This window comes from Clinocottus analis, unplaced genomic scaffold (assembly GCF_023055335.1).
Source record: "Clinocottus analis isolate CAN_PGR_092001 unplaced genomic scaffold, fCliAna1.0.p SCAF_10, whole genome shotgun sequence".
Lineage (NCBI taxonomy): Eukaryota > Metazoa > Chordata > Actinopteri > Perciformes > Cottidae > Clinocottus > Clinocottus analis.
The window spans coordinates 10,837,328-10,849,518 of NW_027175821.1; the positions used below are offsets into that span (position 1 = coordinate 10,837,328).

At 42.1% G+C, this 12,191-nt stretch overlaps 2 protein-coding genes across 2 annotated transcripts; one reads left to right on the forward strand and one right to left on the reverse strand.

Moving 5' to 3' along the window:
• The first annotated feature begins 159 nt into the window (after nucleotides 1–159).
• On the forward strand, nucleotides 160–7,299 carry ankrd13d (ankyrin repeat domain 13 family, member D). Its single transcript, XM_068595436.1, has 16 exons — nucleotides 160–996; nucleotides 1,114–1,249; nucleotides 1,338–1,462; nucleotides 1,731–1,776; nucleotides 2,462–2,605; nucleotides 2,741–2,930; nucleotides 3,134–3,200; nucleotides 3,453–3,534; nucleotides 3,799–3,860; nucleotides 3,959–4,089; nucleotides 4,205–4,362; nucleotides 4,665–4,778; nucleotides 5,093–5,265; nucleotides 5,377–5,456; nucleotides 6,065–6,298; nucleotides 6,791–7,299. Exons 1-16 carry the CDS (start codon nucleotides 910–912, stop codon nucleotides 6,852–6,854), a joined length of 1,893 nt encoding a protein of 630 aa, XP_068451537.1. The 5' UTR covers nucleotides 160–909; the 3' UTR covers nucleotides 6,855–7,299.
• Nucleotides 7,300–8,453: 1,154 nt separating this feature from the next.
• Nucleotides 8,454–11,676, reverse strand: LOC137794485 (signal-transducing adaptor protein 1-like). Its single transcript, XM_068591291.1, has 10 exons — nucleotides 11,575–11,676; nucleotides 11,316–11,387; nucleotides 10,770–10,886; nucleotides 10,589–10,645; nucleotides 9,986–10,176; nucleotides 9,632–9,763; nucleotides 9,157–9,226; nucleotides 8,978–9,080; nucleotides 8,713–8,901; nucleotides 8,454–8,611 (listed from the first exon to the last, which is right to left on the reverse strand). Exons 1-10 carry the CDS (start codon nucleotides 11,674–11,676, stop codon nucleotides 8,454–8,456), a joined length of 1,191 nt encoding a protein of 396 aa, XP_068447392.1.
• Nucleotides 11,677–12,191: the final 515 nt, after the last annotated feature.

The following is a 12,191-nucleotide window of genomic DNA, read 5'->3' on the forward strand; positions in this document are numbered from 1 at the left end:
CGTGAGCGAGATGCATAAAGTACATGTCAATTGCAATGTATGATCTGATCAAATATCAGCTCCACCGTAACATGGAAATAACGCCTAAATCAATAAATGACACTCCAGCAGCTGCACTTGCGCTCGTTGGAGCGGAGCTGCGTTCAGAGCAGTGGCACGACCGACTTTGGCAGATGTGGTCCGGTGTGAGGATCATGAGCCGGGCAGGGTTATCTGTCACCTCCCAACATCTCGGATGCGCTCAGCTCGAGTGACCTGGATGTGAAACTGGAATAAAGGCCGATCTCGCTATTATTTATACCGCAACAAACCCTGCGATACAAACGGGGGCGGCTGCAGTCACAGCGGGGTGGCTACAGCTAACTTTATCAGCTGGCGATTTCACCCCGTTTTATTTATTTTTTTAATTTTAGGACGTAATCCATTGTTAGGGACAATGAACGGACTTTGGAGGTGCATTTCTGGCCATTTGGAATAGTTGTTTTTGACTTCGTGAATGATGGAAAACCGGAGCCAAGAGGGGCAGGAAACACTGTTGTTATTAGCCAGTTAGCTAACGTTAGCTTAGCTAGCTGTTAGTTCACTAGATCAAATTAGTGGGCTGAGTTAGCTCGAGCTAACTCAGCCCACTAATTTAAACAGGAATATACATTATTATACTTTTTTGCTGTTCCATCTGAGCTTATTGGGTACATTTGTTTAGCGACAGGAGTTTTCCAGGGAAACACATTCAACGTTTAACCATTTTTCTGCAGTTAACTAGAGAAGCTAGCTCGCCAGCTAAACAGTTGTGCCTATCAGCTGAACTCGTTGCTCAGTCCGCTCTGGTGTAACTGCAATCTGCTGGCTGCAGAAGTCATCCTGCAAACATAGCTTTGCTGCCGTGAAACCGTCAAGCGGACGACAGACATGGCCCAAGAAGCGTTTCCTCTGCATGTTCTGGTGTGGAACAACCAGTACCTGGAGCTGGAGCTCGAGCTGCAGAAGGAGGACGTGGTGAGTCAACGAGGTTATTTTATTTTTGCAACTGGCGTTTGGATGTGTTTCACAGCTTGCATATGTCAGGTCGCACTGCATTGCGCCGATGCTCCCCTTGTGCGTTTGCTTCTGCAGCAGGATGTGGAGCGCCTCGATCCGAGAGGGCGCACCCCGCTGGAGCTGGCTGTGTGTCTGGGCCACCTGGAGTCGACCCGGGTGCTGCTCCGCCACTCTGCAGACCCGACGCACAATAACGCACAGGGCTGGACCAGTAAGTGCTCTGCTGTGGGGCTCCCGGTTGTAATGCCCTCAATGCTGAGAAGCACTTGCAGGCATTTCATTGTGAATGTATGTTTCAGTCTTGCAGGAGGCGGTGAGCACCGGGGACCCCGAGCTGGTGCAGTTGGTGCTTCAATACAGAGACTATAAACGAGCCACTGAGAGATTGGCGGGCATCCCAGAGCTGCTCAGCAAACTAAGACAGGTATGTTTGCATCACAGAAAATGAATACAAGCCTCCAGGACTCAACCTGTTGCACAAGGCAACACATCAGCCACGCCTTAATTAATTAATCAATTAATTAACTACTACAATTACTTTAATAGTTCATGCAGAATGCTGTTATGGTGCATCCCTTTTAAAAAAAAATTACAATCACTGTTTGTTCCCAACAAGTTTCAAGCTTGACTGCACACAGGTAACACACATGTCAGATGACATGTACAAAAAACATTTTCTTGGACTTCTCCAGGCGCAAGACTTCTATGTGGAGATGAAGTGGGAGTTCACCAGTTGGGGTGAGTGTTTCTTTAATGGGTTTTCACAGAGGTCAGATTCAGCACCACAGTGGTTGGACAGCTCCCTTGGCAGTAGCTGTCGCTCAGTCAGTTTGAAATGAAACCTTGGCCTGAACTCCAGACTGGGCAGGTTCCTTTCAAACTGTAACCTGCTACAAATGATTGATCGCCTTTCGAAAGTGTTTTCTGTAACGTATTTAACAGGACTCAATAATGTAACATGGTCTCTTGTATTTAATCTGCAGAAGATGATCATACAAACAGTTAATTCTATTTTGCTTCTTAATACTTTAATATCATTAATGTATGTGACTAAACTGCTTATGCATTGTCTGATTTATATGTAAACCTTAGTTCAACTCATTCATTACTCGTAGAGAACTAAATGGCCAAACTTAATGTTCACCTCCGACTATTTTTCATTTGTCATGGTAAACTTATACATACACAAACATATGAGATGTTAGTGAGAATACACACAGCACAACTTCGAATTTATGAAATTTCATTTGTTTGTTGACCTTTTTTATGAAGTATGTAATCATTGACTTTTCAGAAAACATTGCAACTTACTATGTAAATCTGCTTTTCTTAACTCTACTTTGCTCGTTCCCCGTTTGGTTTCCTCGTTCTTTTTGCCTCTTGTTTCTAAACTGCTTTTCCTCTTTGTCTGTCCCCGTCTCAGTGCCCTTGGTGTCAAAGGTGTGTCCCAGTGACGTCTACAGGGTGTGGAAGAGTGGCTCGTGCCTCCGTGTGGACACCACCCTTCTGGGCTTCGAACACATGACCTGGCTAAAAGGACGACGCAGCTATATTTTCAAGGGCGGAGGTGTGTGTGCTCCTTTAACAGCATTACATACTTGCAAATGAGTGAACAGCCGAGGTTGATGGAGGGAGGATTTTGTCATAAAAAATTGACTTAGCCTACCCTGGCTAAATGTGTCTTTTGTGCGCTCCTCTTTAGATGAAGGTGCTGTGGTGATGGAGGTGGACCATGAGAAGCAGGTAGTGTACACTGAGCCACTGGTGTTGTCTCCCCGGGACGCGCCCTCCCTCCTAGCAGCCATGCAGCCATCGCAGGAGAACACAGCCCAGAGACTCACATCGCCCATCGTCTCTACGCACCTCAACACACGCAACATTGCCTTTGAACGGTAATAAGCGCATGCAGCGTAAAGATCCACAAACTAAAAGCATTTCATCAAGGTCCCGCTTGATTTGTTAATGTCATGCAGTTATCTGCAGTGACATTGTTTTATCAGTACACATGCATTCTTTTTGTTTTTACAATCAACACTAAACCAATGCTGATATCCTCTGTGCCGTGAGCCCTTACTATATCTCTTTCCTTGTTTAGAAACAAGTCGGGAATCTGGGGCTGGCGTTCTGAGAAAAGTGAAGTGGTCAGCGGGTACGAAGCGAAGGTAAGTGATCGTTGAGCCAACCTACTGTACTTTGGCTGAAACGCATAGTTCAGACCATTTGGAAGTGAGTTTAGTACAGTTTGGGGACACAAATATATGCAGAGTAACGCATACTCAGAGTAAATATATTCAGATCATATCAACAATTTCAGTATTATTTTCTAAAATGTATAATATTAAAAAACATTTTTTTTAATAAAATGTTAGATTTACACAAGACATTATGTCTGGATTTTCTTTTTGTGCGACCAGGTTTACAGTGCTACTAATGTGGAGCTGGTGACTCGGTCAAGGACAGAGCATCTATCGGACCAGGATAAGTCAAGGAGCAAAGGTGATTACACACAAACTACACCCACACAGTAAGTCCTTGTTTTAGTGTAGGAATGGGGAAAGACAATTGTGTCAAAATGAGTGTCATTGGGCCAGAAGATAAGCGCAGAGAAACCTGAGACTAAATTTAAAAGATTAAGTTGTAAACATTGTTTAGTCGTACATGTATTATGGTGCTACTTTTGCTCCAGGTTTATCCGTTGCCTTTTGTGGAGCAAAAAATAGAGCAGATTGATGATCATCTCCCCATAATATTCTCACTCAGGCTCAAAGACTCCTCTGCAGTCCTTCCTGGGGATTGCTGAACAACATACAGCTCCCAACGGGGTAAGAGTTTCCACATTACCTGTGCATCCACATGTACACCACCTGCTGCTTTCTTTGATGAACACCGTCACTTACAACTCTCTCTGGGTTTCTGTTAGAATAATGTGTCCCAGTGTGCCAGTCCTCACAACCCCACAGCCATCACAGCTGACGAGTACTTCAACCCAGAGTTCAACCTGAACAGCCGGGACATCGGACGTCCCGGTGAGCTTACCAGCAAAGTCCAGAGGTATGATGCAGTCGTGGAAACATTAAAGTTCATCACCAAAAGAAGCAGCAGAAGCAGCAGTAGCAGCGCTTTTATTGTTGACTAGATTGCTCAGAAAGCTCTGTCTCCTCTCCAGGTTTAAAGCGACACTGTGGTTGAGTGAGAGTCACCCTCTGTCCCTGGCCGAGCAGGTGACGCCCATCATCGACCTCATGGCCATCTCCAACGCCCACTTTGCCAAGCTGCGTGACTTCATCACCCTGCGCCTGCCGCCAGGTTTCCCTGTCAAGATAGGTGGGTATGAGAGGTCACACAGTGTGGGTCACGGCCTGTGTGGAGCTAGATGGGTGTCATGATTTTATTAAACCTTGGGACAAGCCGACACGTCGATTCTCTACCGCTTTTCTGGACTTCAGCTGTCGCTCAATATAGTGACACTAAAAGCTTTATTTTGAAGTCATTTCTATGCGTGGTTCAGGCTTTTTTTTTGTCATCACCCAACTCGCCATTCTGGATTATTGCGGTGTGTTTTCATTCCCATTGCCCACTGGTTTTACTGGAATAATCAGCCATTTATATCTCTCTCACTCTCTCAGAGATTCCCCTTTTTCACGTGTTGAACGCCAGAGTGACTTTCAGTAACCTGTGTGGCTGCGACGAGCCGGTCAGCTCTGTGACAGTTCACACACCGGAGGGCTCCGAAGAAGCTGGTAAATATAAGCTAATTGTGCTTTAATTCATTAATGCCTAATATATTTCAACAACATACAATTGAAAATAAAATTATGAGCTTGTTCTGAAAGTCAGATCTCTTTTTTTTTTACAGGAGAGTAAGAATTACCTTGCAAATTATCAATTATAAGGCGGTATAATGTAATTATATTATAGTATGTCATTCATTCTTTTTATTATTGAAATTGCACCTTTTCAAAATGTAAGACGGGTTGTTTCTAGTATAGATCATAGGCAAACGATATACCTTTTGCTTGCACGTAGAGTCATTTTGTGACTCGTTTTTACCCAGGTCAAGCTGCACCTCCCTTCCACTGTGAGGTGGACCCCTCTGTGTTTGAGCCCCCCGCTGACTACACCACCCTCGGTCCGGGCCGCAGCGAGCCAATGAGGGACGAGGATGACAACCTACTACAGTTCGCCATCCAGCAGAGCCTGCTGGATGCCGGCACAGAAAGTGACCAAGTCAGAGTCAAAAAACTCCTAATTAATCTCAGAGTTACGCATCAGTTGTGAGAATTGATTCTTTTATTTTTACATATGAAGCCAGTGGTTTAACACCTGTGTGGATTTTAGGTGACCATCTGGGAGGCCCTCACCAACACTCGCCCGGTGCCCCCGTCTCCGTTGTTCGAGGAAGACTCACAGCTTGAGAGGTGAGTTGATCTTCAGACTCTTGTTTCCTTCACAATCTGGTCCATGCTCCTCAAACTGGTGAGAATGCTCTCAGTGAACTCTCCTGGTAACAGAGTATATTAGTCATTTTCTAAACATTCAGTAATATTGAATCCATGAATTTATTATGTCAATATTTTTTTTGTGATATTTCTTGGATTGTTTTTCTGCCCTAGATGTTATACTTTATAAACTATGATTATCAAAAATAAGGATGAAAAGTCAACTAAATTTAGCAGAGCTTGCAGCTGACATCCAGGCAGCCTACTTTATCAACTCAATTCAGTTCACCCTTTACAGAAGTTGGTTTGGGTTTGTTCTATATTAGGACATTTGTAGAACCATCATGTAGTTTTACTCATGTCTGTTCATATTCCTTCTTATTCAGGGAAACCTCTGGCTTGTGAAGTAATTTAATTAAACGTCTCTAAATAGAGTTCAGTGATTAGCTTTTTCTTTCCACCTTCTCTTGGGAGCAGCAACTCCCAGACATCCTGTAATTGAGCCCAGCACTGAAACTTCCCTGTTAAGATATCGCTCTTTGTTTAATAAGACTTCAGGCTCAATCTTAATTTATTTCTTCTCTCAGGGCAATCCAGGAGTCTCTCACCATCTCACTGGCCAGCAGAGAAGGAGAGGACACTGCCGCCCCTAACCAGCCTGCTGCGGTCTCCCTGCCTGACCCCACCGCCAACTCCCCGCTCTCCTACAGCTCAGTGTCCAATCCGCGGTTGTCGGGACACTTCGGTGTGGCGTCAAGCTTCGACGAGCAGCTGCGTATCGCCATGGAGATGTCGTGCCTGGAGCAGGAGGAGACGGACAGGTGAGGCGGGGGAATACACAGAGATGGTTGGGAACAATCTGACGCGCTTTAGCTTACCGAAGACAAAATAAACCCCCCATCCCTTCAACAGGACAGCTCGCCAGTCTAGCCCAGGGCTAATACAGATGTTGACAGACAGCCATTCACAAACTGAACTGCATATCTTTGGACTGTGGGAGGAAGTCAGAGCACCCAGAACGCCCACACACCGGCATCACCTGCTGCCTGGCTTTAGAAATGGAAAACTAGAATAAAGACATTTTTATTTGTCTCCCTCTAATTTCAACAAAGGGTGCCCATATAGGGAGTACTACCAGTTATTGTACCAAGATGGTGCAATAAATACATGGTTCAGACGAGGCCATGCAGTAGTCCTTGGATTAGGGATGTTTAATTTTAAATCTTTTTTTTTTTTACAAAAAAAATGTCACATGAACTAACAAATATAAAGAATAAGATCAGAAAAGTGTGTGTGTTCCTTCCTTGTTACAGGAAGCAGAAGGAGGAAGAGGATGAGCTGGTGAGGATCCTGCAGCTGTCACTCACTGAAAAGTAATGTCACAACAATGGAGGCGTGTCTTCATTGGGAACAATCTTCTTAATTTATTGTGTTTTTAGTTTTTTAAATCCTGAAATGTTAAGTTATTACAGATATTTTATTTGTTTTTCTCACACGAAGGCTGCTACAACAGATTGTAAAGGACCAGAATATAAGAAGTGGGAAGGGTAACTAAGAAGAGGTACTCTAAACTCACGACAGTGACAGGAGACAATATAGAGAGTCTTTGTTTTTCTTTTTTTTATTGACTATTTTTCACAGTTTTGCTGTCTTTATTGAGTGACGAATGATCTTTAAACTTGCTAATCCTATAACCTGTTCCATGATAATTATAAAAATAAGAAGATACAATCTTAATGGAATAACTTCTGAAAAAATTATGATTATACCATTTGAAACATTTATGTTGGCTTACTGTGTGAAAAATAAAGAATAACGATCATTCTGGATCATGTATATTTTTTTATTCAATGATTTTGAAGGAAGAAGCAGACATAAGATGATGTGTAGTTTACAGGTGCGTCATTCTTTCATATCAAAAAGGACAATGTATGAATTCAACGGAATTGACAGGCTTTCTATTTCACACTTTTAAACCACAGACAAGAGAACAAAAAACCAAAACATGATTACCGAAACAAAAACACATCCATATCCCATGTATTTGATGCACTTTGTGTCATTAATGGTGAATATGTAAATAATCGTTAGCCCACGTTAAATCATATTCTACTCTATTCAAATCTGGGTCATATAGTTGTCTGTATTGAGCTGTATATCTTGTCATTTATACACAAAAGCAACTTTACTACACTTAACAGTCACAGTGATTTGTTAATATTTCATCAAGAAAATAATAATATGCCTCAATATGCTGTTATTTTGTTTTGTAAAATTGTGTATATTCAAATGAAAGTGGTGTAAAACTAACGGCTCGGGGTTCAGATTCAGAATGTCAGGGTGGAAGGCATACACATTCATTATTCATTTTATTATGACTAAATATAAGTCAACCTAATCCTCATCTGTACTTTGTGTTTAGTGCTAATGCCATGCATAGCATGTCAAACCAAAACATGAACAGAAGATGGATCAATTCAAATTATTATTATTATTGTCCTCCTCAGCAAGGAGTCCACAGTTATTCTTGCGTTCTGCTGAAGCAAACTGCATATTATTGTGGGTGCCCAGGCATGGCTGCATGCGCGAATCACATGTTATTGCCTGTTTTATACTGCCGTTTACTGCCTGCTGACTCCTCACTCACCACTGGTAACCGACTTCTGGCCGGTAGGGAACGTTGGTGATGACACAACTGAGTGCATCTCCGACCCCCGTCTGACCCCGATAAAAGTTTAATCTTGATTTTGGCAAGATGCAGTGTCTTATATGGCGGCTTTGAGCTGATTGTCTGCATACATGGCCGTTTTTTTGTGAATGTGTTGCAGCTCATTAGTCGGAGGTTGTGGGGTTCATTTACTCACACAATACAGCACTAGTCAATGCATTCCTCGTTTGATCTGCACTCTACTGATTGCACCTACCTAGTTTGAGACATCTGCTTTAAGAGATTAGACTTTTTAATGTCATTTGAATTTAAATTTCACTCTCTGTGGTCCACTGTGCTGTTCCTGAGTGGGATTTTTCAGTGGTTTCATTCTTCTCTGTGGTGACTTCTTCCACTGTGTCATGTTCAGTGTACACGTTTTCCATCCGTGGCTTTAACACTTCATGAAGTTCTCCATCCAACTGAACTAATTGGGAGAAAAACATACACATTTACTCATTCAGACTGATTTCACTCGCATGACTCTTATTCACACTTTTCATAGCTCTTATATTCTCTCATACTTACCAAGCTTTAGATTGGGAACATCAGGATGCTGATCGTCAGGGAACACATATTCACTCTCCACTGATTTTGTTTGAGGCGGCAGAGGCTCTTCTTTGGTCTGTGAACGCAGCATAGGTGCCACTTGTGCCTTGGGTACTGTTTTAGGTGTAGGTAGGGTCATGTTGACATGCTTTGGAGCAGGTGACACATCTATTGAAGACACACATACACACTGTTAGGAGTTGTGCACTTGCCGCTGAGACTGTAACGGCAGCGTTCTTCTCACCGATGCAAGTGTCGTAAGGCTGGGATGCCACATAGGGATGAAGACGGTACTCTGTCTTTTCAAGGATATATTTAAGTACGTCATTCAAGGAGGAGACCATCGCCTACAGGGAAGAAGACGCATGAAAACAAGCAAAGAGAAAGAAAAGGAATTTAGGTGTATAGCGCTGAGGGGCTTACTGGTGTGTCCAGTTCGATGACAAACCCAGAGTTTGTGGTGGTCACTCTGAAGTTCTTTATGACTGGCCCACTGAAACACAAACCAGAGGGGGGTTATTTGCCTACTGCTGATGACAAATTATTTATATGTTATTTGAATTTAAACAACATCCACCTTTACATGTTTATCCACCAGCTGTCGCATCAGCTGCAGCATCTCATAAATTACATTACACTGGCATTCAAATTATCCATATGCTAGTGAGGAACTTTCCTAATATGACAGTAACACTTGTTATATTTGGGTTAAGAAGATTTGTAATTGTTTATTTAAACGTCTCACAAAACAACGTATCATTTTAAATACTAGTTAATTCTTTGCTCGTGGACGCTGCTCTTGTACATGCATTTGTCTGAGGAAAGAACCTGATATTTAACTTAAAGTGTAATAACCTAAATAAATATATTCCTGCATTGTGGTACATTTCAGACAGACCTGGGCATCAGTTGTCGGACGGTTAGGGCGTAATTGTTGGCCAAAGTGGAAGGCCGGAGGATAATGCTTCCGCACTCGGGGTTTGCCTCCAACATTCGCTCAGCCTCCTGCCGACTCACACTTAAGAAACAGCTGTGGGAACCAAAGAAAAACAAGAAGCACTTCCTCATTACCAGTGCAGGTGATAAAGCTGCAGGTTGTAGTTTCAAAGGGCAGGGGACAAAAACATGTCAATGAATTTAGTATAACGGGAAGAGATTAACTGTCAGTGAAGTAAAAAAATCCCCCTCTATGTGTTGAACATCTGTCGACTGTCCCTGTATTGGTTTCTGGACAGCGACTTGCTTCACTTACGCAGGCAGGTCAGGGGTACATTGATCAAGCTCGTCTTCAGGCGTTGCCAGAGAGGTTGAGAGGAGGAAGGGTGGTCGGGGTGGGAGGGGTGGCCCTTCCTTTGGGGTGCTTCTTCTCCTCTCCTGATCCAGAGCGTCCTGCAGCTGCAACATCTGGCCGGGCAGCAGCTGTAGCTTACTGGGAATCTCTTTCTGTGGGGAAATGTCGCTTGTCATCTTATTTTACTTATTGTTATTACTTATATAATCTACTAATCTTCAATTTCAGATTTGTAAAAAGTTAGAAAACAAATCCTCGTATGTGGTTGTAAATTCTTGACTCCCTCTGAGAAATCAAATATATAAACTCTGTGTTGACACGATCCACTTTTAGTTCAGGGGCAGCATTTATTAAATTGAATATAAAACAGACAACACCTGGATCCACCCACTCTAAAATATGTACCGATAACGTTTCTCTGTTAAATATGCAATAGAAAACAGAAAATACTTGTTTTCTGTTTGTTGAGCTTGGCTTTGTGTATGAAATAGGCACAAAGTTACACACAGAAAATAATTATTTTCAAATGAGTGCATAAAGACAGTATAAAAGTTGTGCGCTTACTTTGACCACAGTCAGGATGTAACCCCTCCACTCTTCTCCTGTGTCAGAGTTTTCCATCTGCATCGCACAAGCAGCACACATGTGGGTGTGCCACATTCCATAAAATATACACTACATGACATGTTGTTGTAGATGTATACATCCTAGACTGATCATCTTGAAACAGAGTGATCAAGCTCACCTTTAGCTGCACCACCTCTGTGTGCATGGTGAGAATGAAGATAGTTGGGTCCTTTTTTTGATATGGAGACTCTAACTTCAATGACTTCAGCTGCTCCAGGTCCAGCTTCTCTGTGTACTGACAGAGTTAACAAACAAGAATGATCACTTTCTATCAGAAAACATGCTCGATCAATGAAACGTGTATTTATTTATCTAAAATAGTAGTGGCTTATATTGTTTCTGCACCTTTTTTATCACCTACTTTCTTATAGCTCTTTAACAGTGTCGTTGTTTAAAAGGTTTAACACTAATTTACGATTTATTTATTTGTTATTCTGTAAATCCCAATGCTGCTGTTAGTATCAGAATCATAAACGGTTCATTGTTAGGTATATTTGCAAATACATGGATTTGTACTTGGACCACCTTAATAAACACAATGAAATTAAAGGCATAATTCAAAATGAGAATATTAAGAATTACTAATGTAAGGAATACGTTGTAATGAGCCTGTATCGTTACTTGCAAAGCTTAAGAAAAAGGGCAAAGTAAACAGTTTGCTTACCGTATCTTGTGAGTTATCGTTGTACAGAAAGAGTGTGGCTCCACGAAGCTCTCCATAGTACTTTATGTAATCCTAAAAATGACAAACTGCCATTTTAGAGTTCTGTTTTTGACATAACATTCCCAAATTTAACAGAATTTAACAGTCATAAAAACTCATATTGAAATATCACAAAGATTACTATTTGTTACCCGTGCAGTTCTTCTATTATTTTTTTAATACACGTGTGTCTGCATGACTTTTCCATCTTTATCCTCACCTTGTCTTTGGTGAGTTTCTTCAGCAGGTGTCCAGAGTAGTAGAGAGGCAGAGCTGTGATGGTGGCTCTCCTCTTGTGAACAACTCTGGCTGGCAGAGACATGGTCCAGCCAAATCAAGTGCCTCAACTGGCTTGGCTTGTTTCAGCTTTGGCTCACTTCTCTTCTATTTTAATTAGCGTTGAGTAAACATTGTAGTTGGGTCCTGAGAAAGTTGTGTTTCTTGTTGATTCCTCGTGAAGCTCTTAATGCAGTGTTGACTTTTATATCTGAGATGATTATTGCTCTATAAACCTGCACTGATAAGCTCCTCCAGCCCTTTACCTTCAGTCCTTGTGCAGTTTTAAATGAGAACGAGGAAACACTGCAGTGATTTATGAAGAAGGAAGTAGTTGGAATAAGAGTTCCCAAATAAAAATCACTTTTGGACTTTCAACCGGGGCTTTACACCACAGTCTCGGAGGCAAGGAAGCATATCTGTATGTGCACTCACGCACAGATTACAGGTTGAAACTCGGTGTCAATGATTAATTATTTCCATTTTATAACATGCTGTGAGCAAGCTCAATATTGGCGTGGTGACATTGCATTCTGAGGGATTTCTTCTGGGAGATTTGTT